The sequence below is a fragment of the Polyodon spathula genome, chromosome 16, assembly GCF_017654505.1.
Source record: "Polyodon spathula isolate WHYD16114869_AA chromosome 16, ASM1765450v1, whole genome shotgun sequence".
Taxonomy (NCBI): Eukaryota; Metazoa; Chordata; class Actinopteri; order Acipenseriformes; family Polyodontidae; genus Polyodon; species Polyodon spathula.
In genome coordinates, this window is record NC_054549.1 from 23,305,071 (window position 1) to 23,331,256 (window position 26,186).

Sequence of the window (26,186 nt, forward strand, 5' to 3'; positions counted from 1 at the left end):
TTTCTTCACTGCAGCCCCCTCTAGCAGGGACTAAACACACACTGCCATGGATCCATTCCAAACCAGCTCTCCACACGCGTGCTCTGTCAAGATCCTGTTCCTCTATTTGACTTTTTCCAATAATGAATCGCAAGTCAGGAGGTTTGGGACAATAATGGATTATCATGATACTGTATTATTAATAATCTGTTCAATTTATTGTACTGCAAAATGATTAGTGTATCATCAGCTGTAATCATATTTCTGGCATCTAAAGCTGAAAAGGACCAGTGCCATGGCTGCAGACTCCTCTCCCTGTAGATCTGAGGGGTATTCCATTCCTGATTTTTGTTTCAACCCTGTTTTAAAATGTTTAATTGAAGCAATTAAACCTCCATCCAGACCCTGTAGTGCATTTTATAATTTTACCTGAAACCTGGAGTGGAATGACCCTACAGGACTATGATTTAAGATCCTCATGAATTCCGATATCATTTAAAATTTTGTCATTCAACCCTATTGGGTAGTTTTTAGTTTACATTTTTCTGAAAAAAATCTTGTATTTTACAAAGCTATAATTCTTTTTATTCTTTTTATTTGTCAAAAAAAATATTACAAAGGTTATAATTGGATTGTATTTGATTTATTAGTAGTTTTTACAAATGCATTTTATTTTATTTATCTATTTTGAATAGAAATACTAAAAGAATCTCAATAAATTCATAATAAACATGCAACTAGAAGTCTTTCTCAGTGTTACAATGACAATTTAATCGTGTTCACTGAGAAGTTGTGTGTTACTGCCCTTCAAAAATTACACCACGGAAATGAAAAGCTAAATATTCCTGAATCGATTTTTTATATTATAAATTTAATCAACATAACATATTTAATAAAAAAGAAAGGGTTTTTCAACAGAATAGTTTATTTCAATGATTTACATTTAAAGTCCATCCCAATCCCATCTCACATCGTGTTGCACATGTACTCAAAGCCCGGCCCAGTGGTGCAGTCCTCCGTGTTGAGTGAATCAGTAGAGACTGTGTGGTGACTTCCACACTGAATCAATGAGAGGCTTTGTTGGAAGGGCTCCCCCTCTCTCCCTCTCTCCCTCTGCTTTCCTCTCTCCCTCTCCCCTGTATATACTGTAGAAGCAGGCAGTTCACAGTCTGGACCCCTCAATACAGTTTGAATTCAGGTTCTGTCCAGTTTGTTGTAACTCGGGTTAAGGATGCAGGTGTTGTTGCTCTGTGCTTTAGTCCTGTGCTGGGGGCAGGTCCATTCTGCATTGAGAAGGCAGGAGCAGGCAGCAGATAAGGGTGGAGAGGAAACGAGTCCCGGGACACAGACAGCAGCCCCTCGATCCGGGGCTCCCTCAGGTGAGTGGGGCCGAAATTATCATTTACAGGTCACTGTCGCCTTACCTTTTTATCATGTTAGCAATCTGCTTCTTAATGCAAGTCTTCAAATACTGTGCTTCTTACCTGAGTTCAGGAGCTGCTCTTCAGTTCTAGCTTCCTGTCACACACACACTGACACACATACACACACACACAGACACACATACACACACACACACACACACACACACACACACACACACACACACACACACACACACACTCATACCCACACTGACACACACACTCACACATACACATTGACACAAATACTGACACACACACACACACACACACACACACACACACACACACACTGACACACACACACACACTAACACACACACTAAGACACACACAAACACACACACATTGACACACACACTGACACACACATACATACTGACACTGACAAACACGCACTAACATACACACTGACACGCACACGCACACATACTAACACACACACTGACACATACTGATACACTGACAAACACACACACACTGACACGCACACTAACTCACACACACACACACACTGACAGACACAAACTAACACACATTAACATACACACACTGACACACACATACTGTCACTGCCACACACACACTAACACACACAAACACAGACTGACACACAGACACATTGACACACACACTAGCACACACACTGAAACGCAGGCACACTGAAAAAAACACTGACACACACACAGACACACACTGACACACACATTGACACACACACACTGACACATACACACACACAGACATGCACATATGCACACACACTGACACGCACACACATCCACACACACACACACACACACACACACACACACACACACACAGATACATATGCAAACTTAATTTATTTGACATCATGTTGTCAGTTCTTTGTCAATTCAATGCTTGTCTTCTTTCTGTTCCTTAAGGATATTATCTTCAAGTATTGCTCATCCTTGTTAGATGCTTTTTTGGGGTCTTCCAGTCCTGAGTTTGTCAATTACAGATGATGCTTCTCTATACTTGTTGATTATGCTTCGGATACCACACCTTGAAAATCAAGTGATGCGAGCTATTCCACTCAATGTTTTTCCTTCTTTATGCAAGTCAAGCTTGTTATAATAGTAATAGTAGAAAACACTAGTGGAGGCTTTGAGTAAATTGTCGATGCTCATAATGTATTACAGTAGAAAAATGCATCATATCTAAACTTTTGCACATGTGTGTGTGTTTGTGTGTGTGTGATTTAAGCTAGAGGAGTCTTTATAAAGTAAGAGCCAGAGTTATTTGGTAATAGGCCACTTTGGAAGACGTTTCCTACAAAGACATTTATTTGGCTGATCAGCCTGTGTTATAAATATCTTCAGTTTGTCTTGAACAAATGTACAGTGTTATCCCACCAGTTCCAAGTACCCAATGGGTCTTGAATTAGAACAGGGCAATCAAGAGAAAGACCTTATTGTTGTAATAGACTCATCAGTCAGCAACCACACAGAGTGATGAGATTGTATAATGCACTGGTGAGACCACACTTAGAATATTGTGTCCAATCCTGGTCACCACAGCACCAAAGAGACATTGTGGAGGAGACTAATCCCAGGACTGAAAGGAGAGAGCTCACAAAGGAGGGTGAGGGGGTACCTTTTAAAAATCTCAAAAGGAGTTGAGAAAGTTAACCCTAACCATTACCAAGTGTCTTTATAGAAGCAAGAGCCAGCAACATCTAGTGATGAAACTCTTTGCTGATCTAGCCTGCATTAACCATATCTATGGCAGCCAACTAGAACTGAAGAGCTGAATTCGTTGCACCTTAAATCAGAAGCAAAAACTAGAACAAACTGAGCCAAGCAGACCAGCGTTTCTGCTCTAGTGCTTTCATCAATGTCATTGAAACTAGAAGAAACTGAGTCAAGCAGACCAGCGTTTGTGCTCTAGTGCTTTCATCAATGTTATTGAAACTAGAAAAGACTGAGTCAAGCAGACCAGCATTTGTGCTCTATTGCCTTCACCAGTGTCACTGAAAGTAGAAGAAACTAATTCAAGCAGACCAGTGTTTTGGCTCTAGTGCCTTCAATAGTGTGGTCATATCCCTTTCTCTTTCCCTAGGTCCCCAATGTTTAGTGAATGGTATATTTCTGTATGAAGGAGCAGCCTGGTCTCCTGAGCCCTGCACAGTGTGTCAGTGTGAGGGAGGGAAGGAGAGCTGTGAGAGAATATCTAATCCCCAGTGCAAAAACACAGGTACAGCGTTGACACAGTCTGAGAACTAACCGAATACCTGGAGCACACAGCAGCCCTGCTGCACTCAGGCCTGGGCTTCAGAACTTTCTCTTTCTCTCTCTCTCTGTTTCCTTTCATCATTCTTTCTTTCTTCCATTCTTTATTATTGTCCTTCTGTAACGTATTTCTCTTTCATTGACAGTCTACAACAAGGTAATGTTGTTTCTTTATAACAAAGTATCACTGCTCTAGAAAGTCATTGATAATGAGGAGTGTCATTGCTGGTGTATCCCTGCATCTCTGTTTCACCTTCTCTCTCTCTCTCTCTCTCTCTCTCTCTCTCTCTCTCTCTCTCTCTCTCTCTCTCTCTCTCTCTCTCTCTCTGTCTCTCTGTCTCATTGTCTCTGTTTCTCTCTAAACCCTGTCTGCTGTCCATACAGAGAGAGGGAAGATGCAGGGAGAGGACCGCATAAAATCAGCACCACCCAAGAGAAACGTGAGACGCAAACCTGAAAGAAACACCAAACCACAGTTCACGGCTGCCTCCAAACTGGAAACCAATAAGACGAACCAGTCTGCCAGACCCAGGTTCCGCAAACAAGAAGAGCGTGCCCTCCAGAGGAAGGAAGTGGGAATCAGGAGACAGGAAATGGGATCCAGATCCAGAGAGGTGATGGCTGGAAGCACGACCCATAAAATATATTGACATGTATTAGAAAATATGTTTTTAATAGTGTAATATGTTCCATAATAAATTCCAAGATACAGTAGTTTAGTTTATGTATACATTGAAAATATAGCTGATGAAAGTGCAAGATATATTTTGAAATAATGTATTTTGTATTCTTCAATGAGTAAATAATTTAAATTTATGATAAAATATATGGAAATATATCCTGGAATGCTTTGAACTATACAACATATTTTGGAAAACTTCCATGCATATTCTAAAATAAAGACATTTTGGCTGATTAAGAATACAGCCACCTAGAACTGAAGTGATCTGTCCTGTAAATCTTTCTGAATCCCAGTAAACAAGATAAACATGCTGGAATTACCTCAACTATTCAAACATCCTGTCTTGATTTCCAAACAGGTGCTGTCAACTGGGAAACAGGAAGTGGTGATGCCAAAGAAGCAGGAAGTGACAGAACCAAAGAAGCAGGAAGTGACAACACCAAAGAAACAAGACATGATGACACCAAAGAAACAGGAAGTGACAACACCAAAGAAGCAGGAAGTGACAACACCAAAGAAGCACAAAGTGATGACACTAAAGAAACAGGAAGTGACAGCACCAAAGAAACAGGAAGTGAGGTCTGGGGAACAGGAAGTGAAGACTGGGAAACAGAAGGTTGGTGTTGTTAAGAAGCAGGAAGTCCAGAAATATGGAAAGAAGATTGAAAAACCAGCAGTGGAGAAGCGAGGGGGAGGAAGGGAAGGAGGAGGGAGTAGGGTGAGGCTAATAGATCTTCAGGACTCTGATGAGGAGGATCTGGAGGAGGAGTTTGAAGACATCGGAGGACTGGTAGATGACCTTGATGATTTCTTCTTCGACCGGCCCCTCCCTGACTCTCTGCTGCCCCCTACGGGCAGGTTCATGGAGTCACTCCCACCAGGCTGCATCCTCTCTGACTCCACCATTGCCTGTGGCAACACCAGAATGAGACACCTGCCCATCCTCCTCGACCCTGGAGTCACAACTCTGTACCTGGCAGGTGAAAAGAGTCACAGGGGAGGTTATTACTGAGAGGAGAGAGTCACAAGGGAGGGGTATGACTGAGAGGAGAGAGTCACAGGGGAGGGGTATGACAGAGGAGAGAGTCACAGGGGAGGGTATTACTGAGAGGAGAGATTCACAGGGGAGGGGTATGACAAAGGAGAGAGTCACAAGGGAGGGTATTACTGAGAGGAGAGATTCACAGGGGAGGGGTATGACAGAGGAGAGAGTCACAGGGGAGGGGTATGACAGAGGAGAGAGTCACAGGGGAGGGTATTACTGAGAGAAGAGATTCACAGGGGAGGGTATTACTGAGAGGAGAGATTCACAGGGGAGGGGTATGACTGAGAGGAGAGAGTCACAGGGGAGGGGTATGACAGAGGAAAGAGTCACAGGGGAGGGTATTACTGGGAGGAGAGATTCACAGGGGAGGGTATTACTGTCCATTTATTACTAATACTTAATGACTGGGTTTGACATTTTCTCAACATTTTACCCTCAAGAATATGTTGTGATAAAATTCTTTGCATATTTTTTTTATCTATTCAGGGATACCAAGATATTTAGTGAGCAATCAGTATAAGTAAGGAATAATGGGCAATAAAAGCCCCACCCCCAGTCATTCTCTAAATCATTTGTTGTTTCCGTAATGTGTCGGTACTGTACAATATTTACACAATTGCTCTATATTTTGATGAATTACATTCTGAAATACATTTTGTATCCGTGAAGGAATATATTGAGAGCTAATGGAATCAGGCTGTGGGCAGGATTGATGGATGCACTGTGTTATACACGCTGTGGGCAGGATTGATAGATGCACTGTGTTATGTCTAATCCCTGTTGTGTCTCTGTGTCGTAGAGAATGAGATTTCAGAGATCCCAGAGCATGCGTTCTTAGGACTGCCCAACCTGGAGTGGCTGGACCTCAGCAAGAACCAAATGGACAACTCAACCATGCACCCGGGAGTGTTCAGAGTGAGGAGGAGGGGGAGGGGGAGAGGAGAGGAGAAAGATGGGAGATGAGAGGGGAGAGGGGAGATGATGGGAGAAGGGAGCGAGAGTGGGGAGATGAGAGAGCGGAATAGGGGGAGGAGAGACAGGAGGGAGGAGGGAGGAGGGAGAAGAGAGGGGAGAGAGGGAGAGAATGGAGAGGGGAGATAAGGGGAGATGGGAGAAGAAGGAGAGAGTGGAGAGAGAAGAGGGAAGAGTGCAGCACTAACCCAGCACCAGTTTCAGAACTCTCCTCAATGAAGTCTATTTTTTTAATGATCAGGAGCCAGGACCTTGATGTTATTATCACAGTTTGCTTTCCTTGGTTTCCTGCTGCAGAATCTCATTAAACTGAAGAGACTGAATCTGGATGGGAACCAAATTACACAGATCCCACCGCTACCACCATCATTGGAGGAGCTGAAAATGAACGATAACAAACTGCAGGGGCTCGATCAGCACAGCTTCAAGGGTGAGAGAGGGGGAAAGGGAGAGGTGGGATATAATCATTGGTGATGTAATCGCTGGTGATGTAATCATGTTTCTCTCTCGTTGGTGATTTCAATGTCTATCTTAATCATTGGTGATTGTGTCTCTTTCATTTCATTGGTGTCATTGTGTCTCTCTATCATTGGTGATGTCATCGTGTCTCTCTTGTTGGTGAAGTCACTGTGTCTCTCTGTCATTGGTGTTGTCATTGTGTTTCTCTCTTGGTGATGTCATCATATCTCTCTCTGCAGGTCTCTCAAAGCTGCTCACTCTGGAGTTAGAAGGAAATGCTCTTCACGATGGCAATGTCAATCCACTGGCCTTCAAACCCCTGAGGAGACTCATCTACCTGAGACTGGACCGGAACCTCTTAAGAGCCATTCCATCAGGCCTCCCCCACTCCCTGCAGGTCAGTCTGTCTGTCTCTCTGTCTGTCTGTCTGTCTGCCTATCTATCTGTCTGCCTGTCTGTCTATCTGTCTGTCTGTCTATCTGTATGTCTGTCTGTCTGTCTGCCTGCCTGCTTGTTTGTCACCTGTCTGTCTGTCTTCTGTGTCTGTCTTCTGTGTGTGTGTCTCTAGATCCAGCCCCTGACTGTGTGTGTGCGTGACATGTGTGTGTGTCTCTATGTGTGTATGTGTGTGTGTCTTTAGATCCAGCTCCTGCCTGTTTGCGTGTGCGTGTGTGTGTACGTGTGTGTCTGTGTGTGTGTGCGTTTGTGTGTGTATGTGTGTGTGTGAGTGTCTGTGTGTGTGTGTGTGTGTGTGTGTGTGTGTGTGTGTGTGTGTGTGTGTGTGTGTGTGTGTGTGTGTATGTGTCAGTGTCTGTGTGTGTGTCTGTGTGTGTGTGTGTGTGTGTGTGTGTGTGTGTGTGTGTGTGTGTGTGTGTGTGTGTGTGTGTTGTGTAAACCCACAGGTCTGCCGGAGGGAGACATAGAGTCCTCGATGGGTCTAACGACCCTACACTACACGTGTTTCTCAGGAGCTGCACTTGGCTGGGAATGTGATTGAGGAGGTTTCAGAGGGAGTTCTCAGCAAGACCCTGAACCTCAGTGTGCTGGTGCTGAGTAACAACCACCTGCAAGAGACCCACATCGCACCACTGGCATGGATACACCTCCCTCTCCCTCTCTCCCCTCCCTCCCCTCTCCCCCTTCCCATCACCCCAGTTGTTTAAAATTCTGAATAAAATAAGGCCTGTTTAAAATAAGATATTGCCTGTTTAAATGTAATTCTAGATCCCTCCACAAGAGGGAGAAATTTGTATGAACAGTTTCCATCTCACTTCTTGCTTATCTCCAGTAGTTTGACTGTGAAAATGCAGTAAGTTTCTGGTTAGGGTTAGAGTTGGGGTTTGGGGTATATATATATATATATATATATATATATAGTATATATATATATATATATATATATATATTATATATATAGCAAAAGGGCTTTATTTCAGAATTATGTTTGGCGTTTACAGAGGGGTGATTGAACTTTAAAGACTAAATACACGGAAAAGAAAACAAGCACCTCAAGACACGAGCCAAAAGTAACAAACTGGAGTTATGTGCTCTTTTCTTTGTTCTACTTAGCATCCTAGCAGCTGCATTTTGAAGAAGCTGCAAATGGAATAAGGCATGATTACATGATAACAGAGCAATGCAGTAATCCAGTCTAGATTAAACAAATGCAAGAATTAGCTTCTCAGCATCTGGCAATGATAGAAAAGACCTAATCTTGGTGTGAAAGGATGGCTTTGCAGGATGACATCAGACTAGGAAATTAATCCAAAACAAGGCAGCACCGGCACTTTGAAACTGAGTTGTCACGAGTGCGAAGCTTTAATAGTATATATATAGACGCTATATATATATATATATATATATATATATATATATATATATATATATAGATATATAATAGCGATTGCTTTGTTACCATTGTAGCTCACTTGACTCCTGTGTCATTCTGCCTCTGACACCAAAGCTGCAGATTCTTATAGTGGTAACCGTGGGATTAAAGCTATTGTTTATCTTGTCAGCCAATTCAGTAATTACTAGCTGACAACCACGTATTCGAAAATCACAATAAAACAATAACAAATCATTGCTGTGGCTTTTCGCTTGCGCCACAAACATAATAATCCCATAAATCATAAACAATGCATACATGCCAACAGTTCCTATATGGTCGGGAGAGTCCCGGTTTCCTAGCAAAAGTCCAGCGTCCCGATGCATAGGAAGAAAGTCCTGATATTTACACATAGAAAAAAATCTGACACATCTGCTGATCACTAACTTATATAAAGGTAATAATGCTTCATTATGTCTATTTTTACTTTCATGCTGGTTGTGTCATGTTGAGTTGGGGGGGGGGGTCTGTCTATTATATGATAATAACTGTTTTGGGCGTATGATGTGTATGATATTTACAGATAATCATGTCCAATGGCAGCATGTATAAGGAGAATAGTAAGGGACCAAGAATAGAGCCTTTGGGTATAGTAGTTCACTGGGAGCCTACGAGGGCTTGAGAGTAAAGAAAGGCATGAGGGGCAGCGAGCTTGAAGCATATGAGTGCTTGAGTGACAATAGTGTTAGAACACAGGACATGCTGGACAGATCCCTGTACTCGAAGGACCGGGTCAAGCAGCATCCCTTGCCTGCTAAGTGGCTTGAGATGAGTAATGGCCAAGACAAGACATACAAACAAGACACCCTGTACTCTCACCGAGGAGGACAGAAGACAGAAGATATGAAAGACAAAGCTCTGAAGTCCAGGCCGGGTCAGGCTGCATCCTCTGGTGACAAGGAGAATGAGACATCGGAGGACAAAAGGACAGATACTGTCAGGCAGCACCCTCAGACAGCATCGGCTTTCAGCTGGGTGACGCGAAGAGAAAGGTGTCCGTATAGGAAATAACAAAGGAAGAGAACCCGCCCCCTGCGTGGGGCCCAACTCAGCGGGTGGGGGACTCTGCCTGCCTCAGAGAGGGCAAACAAGGTGCTCAGAACTAGAAAAGAAATTAGGGAGAGTGATAGCAGGTTGTGGCGCATAAGCTGCTAAAGTATAGACCTGGCCAGGGGTCCCCTCTGAGGGGCGAGGAACCACCAGGGAAAGCAGTGACTTGGGCAGGAGGCTGACGTGGTTGGTCGGGGGGTGAGACTCACTTTCCCCCAGAGGGAACCCTGGGCGGACGGTTCAGTATTAGAAAGGAGCGGAGGAGGACAAAAAACAAACACAAAACAAAGAGAGGAAGTAGTGCTAGGTTAATATAGGAAAAAGGGGGAGATTGACAGGCTGAGCTGCCAAACAGAACTCCCGGAGCTGCCCTGGCCACGCCCATTGACTGACTTGACGAGAGCTGCTCGAGGCTATTTGGAGATGACTAGAAATGAGCTAGAAATATATGAATTTTTTTTTTAAATGTCTACATTCAAATATAATTTATGAAATATTTAGCAAGTTTTCAACATTTAAATGCTAAATCTTTATTTAAAAAAAAAATATATATATATATATATATATATATATGTATATATATATATATATATATATATATATATATATATATATATATATATATATATATATATATATATATATATAATATATCTTATATAATATTATATATTTATAATATTTATTTTGATTTAGCATTTTGCAAATAAATTTGGATTTTGTGAACTTTAATTATTTAATTATTTTGAATTATTTAACTAAATCTAAAAATGCAAAAACCAGCACAAAACAGGAAAAATTTGTTACGCCTCCATTGAATCTCGATAGAATTTATTTTGCCAAACTGTCTGTATATACCACTGACTGGCTGGTTTATATTGCTGGGATGGGGGGGTTGATGTCACTGATTGGCTGCTTTATATTGCTGGGATTGGGGATGGATGTCACTGATTGGCGGTTTATATTGCTTGATGGGGGGCGTTGTTCCTGACAGGCTGGTTTGTCCTGTTTTCTTTAGCTGTACTGCAGTGTGGGGCGCTGGGTTTCACTGAGGTTTGAAGAAAGGTTCTGTAATTGTCTGCACTTGTAGAAGCACAATGCTCCTTTTGTGCTGTGCATTTCATTCCAGCTTTCACCCAAACTGTGTCATGATATAAATCCCTGAGTAATGTCTGGCAACAGAAAGAATGGGAGAAAAATAGAATAAATTAAGGAGAAAAAAGCTAGAGGAAAAAAAAAAATAATAAAAAATATATAATAAACTGAAAACAACTATGTTTTCATTAGTAGCCAAGCAGATCCCTCAGGAATCCACAAACAAAAAAAAAATATTATTAGTTCCAGTCCGGACCATGTGAAACTGCAAGCAACTGTCAGAGCCCATGTCTCCCTTACAGGTTAAAGTAGCTACTTTAAAGAGTACAGAAGGACCTTTTTATTTGACATGTTACCATGTGTTGCTACAACTGTTTATGTAAGGTGTGTTTATTGCTTAATTTTTTATTTTTTTTTAAATTGCATTCCCTGCCTCAAGAATGCTTCACATGTACCCGCATGGACCTCTCAGAACTACATTTTCCATCATCATCCTGTTCACATATGTAACTGAGATGGATTTACCACTGAGCAGGAGGATGATAGGAAATATAGTTCTGAGTGGTCCGTGCAAGCCATATACCCTTTAAATCCAGTCTCTTACCTCTTAGTATCTTTATTAACAGTATCACTGCCTCCTTAAGGAGGATAGGAGACACTAACCAAGGGTTACCTAGTCATGTTGTTGAAAGAGACTCTTCTTTACACAGAGAGTGGTGAGGGGATGGAATGGGTTACCTAGTCATGTTGCTGAAGGAGACACTTCTTCACACAGAGAGTGGGGAGGGGGTGGAATGGGTTACCTAGCCATGTTGCTGATGCTGAATCACTGGGATCTTTTAAAACCCGACTTCACAAAGTTCTGAGATCAGTGAGCTGATTGGACCTGGGCGAGCTCTGTTGGGCCAAATGGCCTCCTCCGTAAACTTTCTTATGCTCTTAAAATATCTTCAATAATTGCTCCAGTTTTCACCCTTAATCTGTATGTTTAGCATGAACACTGAAAATGAACCCCCCAGATAACTGCTCTGTGACTGTAGCTAGTAAAAGAATCAATTTTTCTACAAACAGTGACTGCAGAACTCCACTGTGCTGCTTTGAAAGACATGGAATGGAAGCAGGCAGGCGGGATTGAAGGGGTTGTTTTGTTAGTGACAGACACTTTAATGTTAGCCAGTTTAAGTAAGCTTTTGAAAGGGGGTTTTATTTACCTTGTGAAAACAAATGGAAAAAACATTTACAGTAAATGCTTTGGAAATCAGCCCCAATGCATTCAATACATGTGCCCTTAAAAAAAAACAGTAAAGGCACAGCACAGTGTAATAAAGCACAGTGACAGCATGGTATAGCATTGGTACCCAATATAAAGCACAGAGAGGTATGGTAAAGCATATTAAAAACACAATCAAACATTGTAAACTATAGTAAATGGATAGCATAATCATGGAAAAGTGTAAAATGACTATTTCCTGGGGTACCCTTCCCCCCATGTCCCTGTGTGTTTCAGGGCAATGGATCTGCTGGACCTGTCCTATAATGGGCTGGTGCACGTGCCCTCCTTCCTGCCCTCGTCGCTGCGCCGACTCCTTGCTCATCACAACCACATCGAGCGCATCCCCGGGTATGTCTTTGCTCACATGAAGCCGGGCCTCGAATTCCTGCACCTCTCCCACAACCAGTTGCATGACAGTGGGATCCATGCACTGTCCTTCTTAGGGCTGCACCATTCCCTCGCCGAGCTGCTGCTGGAGAACAACCAGCTCACAGCTGTGCCCCGCGGCATCCTGACCCTCCGCAACCTGCAGGTACTGCGGCTCAACAACAACTACATCAGGTTACAGGTGGGGTGGGGGGGGGGACCCCCCCCCCCCCTGCTGTTCACCCCCCCTCCCCGCACTATACCCCTCGCTCTCCACCCCCCATCCCCTGCTCTATTCCCCTGCTCTCTCAGCCCCAAACTCTCTATTCTCTCATTATCCCTTGTCCTCTCTCTCCTCTCCTCTCTCTTCTCTCTCTCCTCTGTCCTCTCTCTCTCTCATTGCTGATTTAATGCTGTGCTAATTCCTCTCTGCTCAGGTATGTCCCCCTGAACTCAGTCTGTGACACTCGTGTGATGGAGGACTCCCCTCTCATCTCTGTCCATCTCGAAAACAACCTGATTGACCGGCGCCTGATTCCCCCGACTGCTTTCTCCTGCATCAAGACCTACCACAGCATTGTACTGAGACCCCAGAAATATGAGGACTACTGAGATGACCCCCAACCCTCTCTCTACAACTCTCTAACCCCTAGCCAGCTCTCAGCTCCCTGGCCCTCAGCCCTCTCTACCCCTCCCCTCCCCTAGCCCTCTCTCTACCCCTCCCAGACCCCCGCCTGTTCTCTACCCCTCACAGACGCCCCCATACTCTCACCACACAACCCCCAGCCCTCTCTGTACCCCACCCGGGCACCAACCCGCTCTCACCTCACCGATCCCCAGCCATCTCTACCTCTCCCTGACCCCCAGCCCTTTCTCCACCTTTGCCCGAGCCTCAGCCTGCTCTCACCACCCCAACCCCCAGCCAACTTTCACTTCCATAACCCCCAGCCTGCTCTTACCTCCCCGACCCCCAGTCAGCTTTCACATCCCCGACCCCCAACCCGCTCTCATCTCCTCGATCCACAGCCAGCTCTTCTCCACCCTTGCCCGAGCCCCAGCCTGCTCTTAACTCCCCAACCTCCAGCCAGCTCTCATCTCCTCGACGCCCAGCACTCTCTCACCTTTCTGACCCCCAGCCCTCACTCATCTCTCCAACTCTGTATTCTGTTAATACAGGATATGTCAGTGTAATTTGATTATCGACTTTTACTCCTGTGTGAGCTTCCCTGCTGACAGTCACAGTAGGACGGACTGGTGGGGTTAGTTAATGCTGCTGACGAGATGTAACGAGTCTGATGTGTTTGTTTAATTACAGGGACACTCGCTCAGGGGTAGAAGATGAGACTAATAGTCACATTAGTCTAAACCAGGGCTGGCCAAAGTGGCCTTCCACTCCTGGTCTTTGTTCCAACCCTGTTTTAAATTGTTAATTTGAACTAATTAAACCTCTATGTAAACCCTAGACTAGTTCATTTTTCCATGTTACCTGTTAAACCTGGAGTGGAATGACCCCTGGTCTAAACCTTTAGTCTTACATTGATGATGCACAAAGTGTGGACCTGACTGAAGCTTGTACTGGTCTTCAGTAGATATTGCTCTGAACCTTACTGAGCTCAAACTGCTTCAAAACAAGTTTCAAGGGTTCGATGAGCAACTGAATTAAGAACTGGACACCAAATCTTATGATACCTCGTGAGAAAATGAATTGGAAACCATTTTTTTTTTTTTTTTTTTTTGTAGACCATGTTTATGCTTATGTATCTTAAATACAACCGTTTTTTCTTAAACTGCTTTTGCAGTTCATTGTATTTCTACATGTTTTATTTGATACGGCTATACAAATAAAAACCTGATTATTTTATTTCCAGAAAGCTGGCTAATTCACTAGCCTCTCATTCCAGTCTTTTACCTTCTTCTGGAGGCCTGGGTTCCAGTGGGGGGCTGGGTTCCAGTCTAGGGGTCTGTCTTCCAGTCTAGGGGGCTGTCTTCAAGTCTGGGGGCTATGTTCCAGTCTGGGGGGGCTATGTTCCAATCAGGGTGCTGGGTAGAGCAGACAGACAGACAGACAGAATATTATCTCTGAAGCAACAGACCACTCAGTTCCTGCAGATTGCAAACACAATGAGATGGTAAGGGGGTGGGGGGGGGGGGGGGGGGGGGGGGGTTGCAGTCTCCCCTGTCTGACTTCAGAGTGGACAGGGAGGGGATGCCACATTGCAGGGTGTTTTTTTTCTCAGTGTCCTGTCGTTCAGTTCTTTGCCTAGCGGTGCTTCCAGATGTCATTCCAGCTGTTTTATGAGAATTACTTCATGGCAGTGCAGCTATAACACCAGGCTCTCCGAGTAGTGCGTTTGCTTTGCATTCTAGTTGCTTCTCTTAAATTTTCCCTTTCAGTATTTTCTTAATCAAATCTTAACAATTGTTATTACCAATGTTTCCTGTTTTCTAACAACTGATTTTAGAAATGCTAATAGAAACTATAATTCAAAGAGATTAAAAATCTTTCTCAGTGTCTTCAGTGTAAATACAATGACTAACATTTTCACTACGAGTCTTTCTCAATGTCTTCAATATAAATTTAAATTGAATGACAAACCTTTTGACTAGAAGTCTTCTAAGTGTCTTCAAAGAAACTTAATAAATTCAATGGCAAAGGTCTTTGCTAGTTTTAATATGTTCAAAATGACTTCCAGTCGAAACGCTTGCTATTGCATTTTAGTTTCTTTTATTAGTTCTAAATTCACTACTATCAAGTGTTTATTAGTTATCGACGAAGTTAACATACAAGTTAAAAAAAAAAACAGCTGCATTTGTTTTCCAATCAGTCTACTGCCATTTTCATTGAAAAGAGAGGGCATGTTGATCAAGAGAATACTGTTAAGTGGCTGAAGTACTTGATTGTGATGTCACCGTTTTGAACAGACTTTGCAGTTGAATTGGTCAAATCTCTGATTGGCTGAAAGATCCTCAGCAGTCTATAAAATATATTATATAATCTTTATGTCATGAAGCCAGTGGTCACATCCTGGGGACTTTTTAAAAAGTTTAAAATGCCCCTGTGACCTCAATAGAGCTATCAGACATGTGATCTCTCTGAGTGCAGCTGGAACCACTTGTACTCCCTGCAATACAGAACCATTGCAGTACCACAGTCTGTCTGTCTGCCACTGAAGATCATTTAGGATATACTTAGCATACTGTAGCCCCATTTTACCAGCCTTACCCCATTGTAACTACCTTATACTTGTGCTAGCATTACCCCTCAATATAATACAGAACCAGTGTAGTGCCACAGTCTGTCTGTCTGCCATTGAAGATTATTTAGGGTATAGTTAGAAAACTGTGGTCCCATTTTACCAGCCTCATCTCCTTGTAAATGCCCTATACTTGTGCTACCATTGCCCCTCAGTATATAATACAGAGCCATTGTAGTTGTACTGTCATTTGGGAATGCTAAAATGCCACATATGGAGCTGATTAATTTTGTCTTGGACGTGAATTCTTGGGGCTGGCACTCTGAAAGTTTGACGTCTTAAACTGAGAGTGAAAGAAATGCTTGTATTATTATGCTTGCCATTAGTAACACACAAGATCTCTGTCTCTTTCTTTCTCTGGTTAGTAACCCTTGAGTTACTGGGGGGCAGCACAGGAGAGCAGTATACAGCACAGGGGGACTGGGTATAGCACAGAGGATCAGGGTTCAGCACATAGAGGCTGGGTACAGCACCAGGGAGCAGGGTACAGCTCAGGGGAGCAGGGTACAGCACAGGGGAGCTTTGTACAGCACAGGGGTGCTGTGTACTGCACAGGGGAGCAGGGTATAGCACAGGGGTGTTGGGTACAGCACATGGGAGCAGGGTACTGCACAGGGTGGATGGGTACAGCACAGGTGGCAAAGTTCAGCACAGGGGAGGAGGGTATAGGTGCTTGTGTCTAGCACAGGGAAGCGGACGGGAACAGAACAGGAGCGGGGCAGCCAGGGGCGGTGCTGGTACAGTCACCCCAGGGTGCTGTGTACAGCACAGGGGAGCAGGGTACAGCACAGGGGAGCAGGGTGCAGCACAGGGGGGTGGGTACAGCACAGGGGGCAGAGTACAGCACAGGGGTGCTGGGTACAGCACAGAGGAGCAGGGTACAGCTCAGGGAGCAGGGTACAGCACAGGGTACAGCACAAGGCAGCTGGGTACAGCACAGAGGAGTTGGGTACAGCACAGCTGGGCTACCTACAGCACAAGGGAGCAGGGTATAGTACAGGGAAGCAGAGTACAGGACAGGGGAGCAGGCTACAGCACATGGGAGCAGAGTACAGGGGAGGGCACAACACAGGGGAGCTGGGTACAACACTGGGGAGCAGGGTACAGCTCAGGGAGCAGGGTACAGCACAGGGGAGCAGCGTATAGCACAGCGGAGCAGGGTGCAGCACAGGGGAGCAGGGTATAGCACAGCGGAGCAATGTACAGCACAGTCAAGTTAGGGAGAGTTAGGGTTAATCCTACCACCACAAAGCCCCGATAAGCCAAGAGCTCAGTCCAGAGAAGAGTCTCCTCAGCCAGCTGGCCATGACGCTCACTGCACTGAGCTGCACTGACATCAATCAGTTTCTGGACAGCACTGCTAAAATAATGCCAATCAGAGTCAACCAAATTTTATATCTCACCACAAAAAGAGGAGAGTGAGGGGAGAGAGAGGAGAGGAGAGAGAGATGGGGGAGAGGTGAGAGAGAGTAGATAGGAGGGGGAGAGGAGGGAGCAGGGGGAGAGGCAAGAGGAAGAGATGGGGAGAAGGTAAAGAAAGATAGGAGAGAGGTGAGAGAGAGGGGAGAGAAAAGAAATGGGAGAGGAGAGTGAAATTGAAAATGAAACATTCAAAGTCTTTCAATGAGTTTGATTCAAACATTCCTGGTAATCCTGTCCTGTGCTGTAGTGTGAAGTAGGGATCGTCACGGGTCCAAATTAATCAACCCGACCCGACCACGAACCGACAATTATTTATCTGACCCGACCCGATGTAAAATTCTTGCTATTAGACCCGGATCCAACCCGGCCCGAAAAAACAGTGGAAAGCTTTTCCTTTCCCCAGCTTAGTATATGCACTGACTAGATACAGTATTAAAGCAGTGTTTTTTTTTTTTTTATTGTCAACCTGGAAATCTGGCTGAACTACAGACAGTGTTTATTCCATCATGAACCTGCACAGAGGACTATAAAATTTAATATATAATATGTTTGTGTAAAAGATACAAAGATAAATACATTATCTGAAAGTCAAATGAACTGAAGTATGATCTTGTAAATGTGTGATTTTATTACAAACTTAACACAGGAGCAAATGGAATTGAGATGTCAAATTTGTGTTTGGCAAAACTTATTTTCCTTCCTTGTCTACAATTACAACAAATGATTCCCACAGATTTTTCTGTGAGCTTTTGTTCATGGAATTTGTTTTTCTTAATTTTTTTTGCACGTCCTTCATAATCAAATCCATTACTCTGACTTTTAAAAATGATCTAAAAGAAACAACTTCGATATGGGTCACGTGTTTGATATGGGTCAAGCCATGTGCTAGTGGAGTCAATCTACACAACAGGAATTATAAGCAATGATTTTTAGAACCAAAGAGAGCCTGTTTAATAGTAATCGACAGTTTGTGTGTTAAAACAAAATCGGACCCGACCCAAGTGTTGCACGACAATTTTGCACCTGAAAACCCATTCAGTACGGGTCGGATCTTGGATCCTCGGGTCCAGGTAGACAAGTGAAGACCTCTAGTGTGAACCCCTTCATCTCTGCTCCCTGAGCTGTACTCGGAAATCCAGGACTTTTTCCAGTTTAGCTTCATCAAAGCAGACATTTCTGCTTTGTTTCTGATCTGCACAGGCTTGGAAAGCCCTCTGTACAGATTACATTTCAGCACAGTATTCAGGGCAACTGACAGTGCACAAAACACTCTTCATAAAATAATCATTATAGCTGTAGACCGTACTTAAAACTTTTGATTCTTTGGGGAAACAACAGTAGAAGAAAAAGGGCCAGAAGGTTGTTGTTGTCTGGTAGTTAAAAGTACACAGAGCCACCAGAATAATTCTAGTTAATGGGTGAAAAAACTGGTTTGGGAATCGGAGGACAGCCTTTGACCTAGAGACAGAACTAATAAGAGAATGGGCTTTAAAGATGGTTCCCTTCAATTCGAAGGTGGCCACCAAAACATTGTTATGGGATACACGCCTGCCTATTGGTAGGTGTCACTGAGCTTTTTCTATCAAAGCTGCCGATAGGCCCCCTCGTCTTGGTCACCCCCTCTGTCCCGCCTCCTGAACTCTCTGTGTTGCTGTGGCAGGAAATGGCTGAGCGGTGACGTCAGACCAGAAGAAGGAAACAAACAACAAAGGTATCTGCAGTTGAGAAAGACATGCTGTGGCGCCGTTTATTAAATAACAAAAAGAAATAAAATATTTAAACAAAAAAATAAACACTTGCTCACAGAGCATAAAAATAAATAATGAAACAAAACAAATCTCGTACACAATAATATGATCAGGACGCCCGCTGCTAGTGTGGCTCAGTGCGTTCCATCGGCATTCCAAGTGTAACGGACACAGTCGGCTGACAGTGTGTCTTGCTTGCTCGGCTGCGCTGGTGGCAGGCTACCTCTCCTCTATGTCAAGGATTCCAAATGGGAGTAGTTTCCAACCGGACGCCTCCAACTTAGGTTGGGGCGCGGTCTGCAAAGGCAGAGGAGTCAGCGGACCCTGGTCGGGCTGTTGGACGTCCCTGCATATCAACATGCTGGAAGTGCAGGCGGTGTTCCTTGCCCTCCAGCACTTCCTGCTCGTGGTGCGGAACAGACATGTGTTGATCTACACGAACAATACATTAGTGGTGGCGTATGTCAACCACTAGGGTGGCCTTTGGTCCCCGGGGTTGCATAGCTTAGCCTTCAGGTTTCTGATTTGGGCCCAACAGAACCTACTGTCCCTTTGGGCAACGCATGTTCCGGGCGTGGGGAATCGGGCAGCGGACCTCTTCTTGAGGGAGGGCCCATATCCGTCGGAGTGGCAGCTTCACCCTCATTTGGGAATAGTTCGGGAAGGTGCAGGTTGATCTCTTCGCCTTGGTGGAGACGACACACTGCCCCCTATGGTACTCCCTCCACCGCTGCAGCGGTCCACTCAGCGTCGACGCCCTAGCCCATGTATGGCCCAGAGCACTCCTTTACGCGTTCCTGCCTCTGCCATTAGCCCCGGCCTTTCTCAAAAAGGTCCGGTCAGAGAAGGCATCAGTTCTCCTATTGGCACACAGGTGGCCCAGGAGAATCTGGTTTTCATCCCTGTGCCAGCTATTAACAGCCCACACTGGGAGACCCTGCTTTACTGAGATCTTCTCAGCCAGGTGAGATGCACACTTTGGCACCCAGAGCCGGGCAGGCTCCAGTTGTGGGTCTGGCCCCTGAAAGGGACCGCTGGTCAGCTTTAGGGCTGTCAGACACGGTTGTGGGTACACTGCAGAATGCTAGGGCACATTTTACTAGGTCACTGTATGCACATATGTGGAAATATTTTCAAGATTGGTGCCGTACTAACGGTCATGATCCAATCTCCTGACCCATACCTGTCATCTTACAATTTCTGCAAAATCTGCTTGAGGCTGGTAGATCACCTTCCACTCTAAAGGTTTACCAAGTGGCTATTTCTGCTTGCAATGCCAACGTTGACTTAGTGTCTCTGGGCGCGTATTTTCTGGCTACCCGGTTTCTCCAAGGCGCTCGGCGATTGCAACCTCCTAGGAGGGCTACTCTCCCCGAATGGAGCCTGGAGATTGTACTGGAGGCTCTCATGCAGACCCCGTTTGAGCCTATATACTCCATCAAGTTGAATCACCTGTCCACGAAGACAGCCTTCCTCTTGGCTATCACCTCCGTAAAGCAGGTTAGTGAGCTGCAGGCGCTGTCTGTGCATAGCTCCTGCATGCATATTTGGGATGATGGTAGCAGAGTGTCACTGTGTGTATACCCTGTTTTTCTCCCCAAGGTCGTGACATCCATCCACTTGAATCAGTCTGTGGAACTGGAGTCCTTTCATCGTCCACCGTTTGCTACGGAGGAGGATAAGAAGTTGAACCTTCTCTGCCCGGTTCGGGCATTGAGATGTTATGTGGATAGGACGATAGAGCTGTGTCAATCTGACCAGCTCTTTGTCTGCAATGGAACACAGACCCTGGGACAGCCCCTTTCGAAGCAGCGACTGTCGCACTGGATTGAGGACACAGTCTCGACTGTATGATGGTGATGGCTTACCTCCACCTGGCTAGATAGCCACACATTCCACGAGAGGTGTGGCTACATTATGGGCCCTCTTTCAAGGTGCCTCCATGGCTGAGATTTTTGATGTGGCTAGCATACTTTTTCCAGATTCTATCACCTGAATGTGGTAGATCCCTCGTTGCCCTCTGTGGGCACTAGGGTCCTCGAGGTTGCACGCTCACACCGCTGTCCTTGGTCAGGCAGGGCTAGGCGTCCCTCATATGCTGCCATTCTTTTCTTCCCCGCGATGGCTCTGGTACACGTTTCCCATAACGAATTTTTGGTGGCCATCTTTGAATTGAAAGGGAACGTTAGTTTACCTACCGTAAACCTGGTTCCCTGAAAGAGAAGATGGCCATCAACAGCGAGGTTGCTTTGGTCGATATTACGGTTCGTCGTGAAAGAGAGCGAATTTCCCCTGCGTGACGGTTAAGTACCCTCGGGAGGCAGGACCGAGGGGGTCACCGAGGGGAGAAGGCCTATCGGCAGCTTTGATAGAAAGAGCTCAGTGACACCTACCAATAGGCTGGAGTGTATCCCATAAGGATGTTTTGGTGCCATCTTCTCTTTCAGGGAACCAGGTTTACGGTAGGTAAACTAACGTTAGCGCTCCTCTAAGGAGGAACTGTGATAGTGTAATAATCCATTGGATTTTAAAGCACTGGCTTCATTTTAATGTTCACAGACAATGAGTTCTTGGTCCGTGTGATATATTATTGGAGTTGAAATGGTATAGGTTTGAGCCACATCCATACAGTGCAGTATAGAGACCCTCCATTTCAAATAGACCATGTCATTATGGAAAATAGGAAAAATAATTGCTCTATATTAAATATAGTTTACATCCATTTGATGAATATGCAATGCAGTTTAATTTAGATTCAAACTACCAGATCATATTATTCCATGCATACACATTGCAGAATAATGCTGAAGACAACGAACATATCCACATGATGTAAACAATCCAAGTGAGAGGTTGCAGATACGTAACACCAGCAGGCTACATACTGGCAGTATTTTGCAACCATAGAGCATACTTACTATACCTTCAGCAACAGGAATTAGAAAGATATCATTTACCATGCGTCAGATGCTTGGAATTTGTGACCCCTACTGTGCACCACCAGTGAGCAAGCACACTTTGACCAATATTCTTTTTTTTTTTCCTTTTAAGAAAACATACTTACCGGTACATGATATTAAGAAAAAATACATTTTCAATAGTTACAAAATACAGTACTAATATGAATTATATACAGTATTTCTATGTTGTATATAAACATTTAACATTTTTCATTAAATACACTCAATTAAAAATATGACATATTTTGTATCATAACTTTGTACAGGGAAAAAAAAAAACAAACAAAAAAAAAAAAACTTTTGTTCTACAAAGTGTTAGTAACTAGAATCTGTATATTTCTTGTAAAACCAGCGTCAGAGAGTTACAGCTAAACAGTTAAGATAAGGAGACTGTACTAGAAGAACTATGCTGTGCAACGAGGAACACTGCATGAGCAAATGTGTAAGTTACATGCAGAACAAAAAATGTAAATCTGCTTTGATGAGAATTGAACGCTTGACCACCTGATGTAATGTTACATAAACTCAACAAATACAAGCACGTGCCTACATGAATAAGTAAAAAAGATACGATCAGAGAGATGTGTGATTAAATAATGCAACTGTCAAAATGAACCTGCTGCCATTTCAAAAGGTCTTGCAAACGCGCGAGCGTCTGCATCTTGTGAAATCTCTCGCAGTTGCCGCCACTCAGAAACTTCAACAGATCAACAGTGGCAGTTGAGTTGAGGTAAGTTTGTTTCCTACCGTCATTTCTAAATAATGTTTTATTTATTTTTCCCATGTATGTATTCTTGTTTTTATATATATTAAGATGGATAGTTAATTTTCACTATAAATTATGTTTCCGATAGTTACGCAGGTGGAAAAAAAAATCCACTTGAAAAATATTTTTTTTATGTTGACATGCCTTGATAATGTGACTCTCGGGCAAAGAATTCTAATTTTTACTGACATTAGAACAATGTTACAAATAATGTCTGTGTTAAAATTAAGCAGTCAAATAAACAAATAAAAAGTTTCAGACTTTCAAAAGACACTTTTGATATTCAGGGCCTAAGACTCAAAAGAACCCACGTGTTTAAAATGTCTATAATTGTCATCATTGTCGTGCTCAGCCTGTTTGTTTCGAGTTCTTGAGCTTCGAGAAGCACAATCATTCCTGCTGAAATTTAAGAATCATTCATTTGTTTTGGGTACATTGCCGGGTTTGAAATGTGTGTCTACTCATTTCAATTACTGTTAGGGTTCCTGGCTATTGATTGGGGGTTGACCTTTACGTAGGGGATACAGTAAGTGAGAAACGTGAGTGAGACTTTTCAGCAAGACTAAACAGCTGCACTATCACTCTTGCTCTGCACACCTCCTCAAACCGTGTGCTCTCCCAATAAAGCATTTTGAACCACATACTGTGTATCGATAATTAGTACACAAGCCTTATATAATATTCTTAAAGCCAGAGGAATTAGTTATCAGAAGCTGAGTCAGTAACGCAAGGTGATATCATAGAGCCAGCTGAACTGTCCACTATAAGTCAGGGCAGTTTAAAATATATACCTACCGTGCTCAATTAATTTTGTGGTGAAAATACACTTGATACAGGCAGAGCCGGATTAAAGGACGTGGGGGCCTGTGGCAAAGTGGTGAGGGGATACAGGTGAGTGGAATAACACCAGTGTCAGCAGCAGTAACACCAGTGTCAGCAGCAGTAACACTATATATATATATATATATATATATATATATTATATATATACACACACACACACATACTGTACCAGTCAAAAGTTTGAGTACACCTGCTTAACACCAGGTTTTTCATGATTATCTGTGCTTTTAACTGTATAAACTTGTCTATAAACAGTTAATATTTCATTATATGATACGTGTACTTATATAAGCTGATTATCATAAGTGAATTGCTTTCAAAAATTTAATTTTTAAATGAAAATGTAAATCTTGCCAATTTCAATGAAATGGTCACCCAAAGCAAGGGGATTTCAGTCTGAAGCCCAAGTCAGTTAAAAGTCTGAAATGTGTATAGAAATGTGCATATTTTAGAACATATAAGTGTTAGATGTTCTTTGAGTTAACTAGCATGTTACCTAATTAACAATTATTGTTAACAGGTGAGGGTCCATGATTACTAGAAATATAGGTAGCACAAGTTTGCCATTCCTGAATGTAAGGGAGCAGAAAGTAGCACAATATGCTCAGTTAAGCAAAGAAAAAAGACAGTTTGTAATTTCTTGAAAAACTGATGGTCAATCTTTAAGACAAATTGCAAGAACTTTGCAAGCGTCTGTAACTGCTGTAGCCAAGACCATTTAACAATTTCAAGAAACTGGCACTCATGAGGACCAAACAAGGTCAGGCAGGCCAAGGGTGACCTCAGAATCAGAGAACAAGTTCATTTGAGTCACAAGTATGCGAAACTGGCGATTAACTGCCCCTGAAATACAAGCTCAGCTAAATGCTACTAGAGGTACAGATGTTTCAACATCAACTGTTCAGAGGAGATTGCGTGAAGCTGGCCTAACTGGAAGAATTGCTGCAAGGAAACCATTGTTAAGAGTGCAGAATATAACACAGAAACTGGACGTTTGAAGAGTGGAAGTCGTCTTATGGACCGATGAGTCAAAATTTGAAATATTTGGGTCCAACCGCCGAGTATTTGTAAGACGCAGAGAGGGTGAGTGCATGAGTTCTGCATGTGTGGTTCCCCAAACAATGTATTTTGAATTATTTATTATTATTATTATTATTATTATTATTATTATTATTATTTATTACACTGTGTAACACAATTTTTGTTCCTAGGTAGTAAGTGTTATTTCCTAATTGCTTATGCCTCAAAAGTATAGAAAATGGCTATTATTCCCCACAAACTTTGCTTTTGTGACCAGGACAGTGATATTTCAAAATATCATTATTTCCAATGGGAAAACGGGCAAATGTGTGTCTTTTCGTTCATATAAAGTCAGAAAAAAACAACATATGAATCCAAATTAACATGTATTTATACAAAAGTAATACAAAAATGACTACAAAAGATTTAGAAGTGAGTAGTTTTTCGAGATTTACGATTATATTGTATTTACAGTATAATCGTAAATCTCAAAAAAAACACTGTCCTGGTCACAAAAGCAAAGTTTGTGGGGAATAATAGCCATTTTCTATACTTTTGAGGCATAAGCAATTAGGAAATAACATTTACTACCCAGGAACAAAAAAAAAATAAATTGTTACATGGTGTTATTATTATTATGGCAATACATATAACACAATATGGCTATTTAAACTAATTAGCCACAAATGACACAGCCAGGAGTGCACTAAAATTAGCTAGCTGCTTGAGAACAAAAGATAATACTGTACTAGTGAGAGGATGGCTATTTAAATAACTGTTATGTTACATAACCTATATTTAAATGGTTTAATTAGTCTTACCGATTATTCATCAATGTGTCCCGGTTTTTGAAAATCTGCTCACCCTATGATGTACCAACGTTGTTTATCTTCACTAAGGCTTGCCTATTGTTTCTGTTTCTAGCATTACTGACCAGCCACGCTAACTATTCCAGCCTATAGGTCTTGTCAACCACTTCAAAAAGATTCTGAAGTGAGGAGGAAGTGGATTAAGAAATGACTGCTGGGCTGTGCAGCTGCAATTCATGTCCCCTCTGCAGCTGAGGAGTTACTAAATCTGCACACAGTTTCAGAAGGGACAATAACCACACATCCCTAGTGGTTATTTCTAAAACTACATGGAGACTGAACTGCTCCCTCCCTCAACCCCCTAAGAGAATGGATGCTCCCTCCCGTCCAGGGCAGGCTTGAGTCATAGAGACTGAACTGCTCCCTCCCTCACCCCCTAAGAGAAAGGATGCTCCCTCCAGTCCAGGGCAGGCTTGAGGCATGGAGACTGAACTGCTCCCTCCCTCACCCTAAGAGAAAAAAGGTGGCCCCTCCAGTCCAGGGCAGGGTTGAGGCATGGAGACTGAACTGCTCTCTCCCTCATCCTCTAAGAGAAAGGGTGTTTCCTCCAGTCCAGGGCAGAACATGTAATCTGAAGCTCCTGAGACCAGTGGGCAGCTCAGGTAAGTGGGTGCTGTGTTAGCCTCAGTGAATGTGATCATGTGATCCATTGCCCTGTGGATTTGTTCTCCTGGGTGGAGTCAATGGTTCTATAAATTGTTTTCCAGCTGCTGTTTTCAAAGTCATTACATGAAATAAAACTTAATTAAAAGGCATCTCACCTGCTGACACAGAGCGCGAACTAAGGCAGGGAGACGCCTTCTCTTAAAGGGACAG

The 26,186-nt window shown here is 43.3% G+C and overlaps 1 protein-coding gene and 1 long non-coding RNA gene across 4 annotated transcripts; one reads left to right on the top strand and one right to left on the bottom strand.

Moving 5' to 3' along the window:
• Nucleotides 1–1,057: 1,057 nt before the first annotated feature.
• Nucleotides 1,058–14,349, top strand: LOC121329318 (extracellular matrix protein 2-like). 3 transcript variants are annotated; one of them, XM_041274873.1, is made up of 10 exons: nucleotides 1,058–1,358; nucleotides 3,489–3,623; nucleotides 4,043–4,272; nucleotides 4,699–5,320; nucleotides 6,185–6,300; nucleotides 6,655–6,787; nucleotides 7,056–7,213; nucleotides 7,785–7,924; nucleotides 12,357–12,654; nucleotides 12,926–13,043. In XM_041274873.1, the coding sequence occupies exons 1-10, from the start codon at nucleotides 1,211–1,213 to the stop codon at nucleotides 12,950–12,952; spliced, it is 2,007 nt and encodes a 668-aa protein (XP_041130807.1). In that variant the 5' UTR covers nucleotides 1,058–1,210; the 3' UTR covers nucleotides 12,953–13,043. The 3 variants fall into 3 exon arrangements, with proteins under 3 accessions (XP_041130807.1, XP_041130805.1, XP_041130806.1); XM_041274871.1 differs by having other exon boundaries at nucleotides 1,068–1,358; nucleotides 12,357–12,683; nucleotides 12,926–14,349; XM_041274872.1 differs by lacking the exon at nucleotides 3,489–3,623 and having other exon boundaries at nucleotides 1,068–1,358; nucleotides 12,357–12,683; nucleotides 12,926–14,349.
• On the bottom strand, nucleotides 5,227–25,529 carry LOC121329319. Its single transcript, XR_005951760.1, has 3 exons — nucleotides 25,323–25,529; nucleotides 14,398–14,528; nucleotides 5,227–5,313 (listed from the first exon to the last, which is right to left on the bottom strand). It is a non-coding gene; the product is annotated as an uncharacterized LOC121329319 (long non-coding RNA).
• Nucleotides 25,530–26,186: the final 657 nt, after the last annotated feature.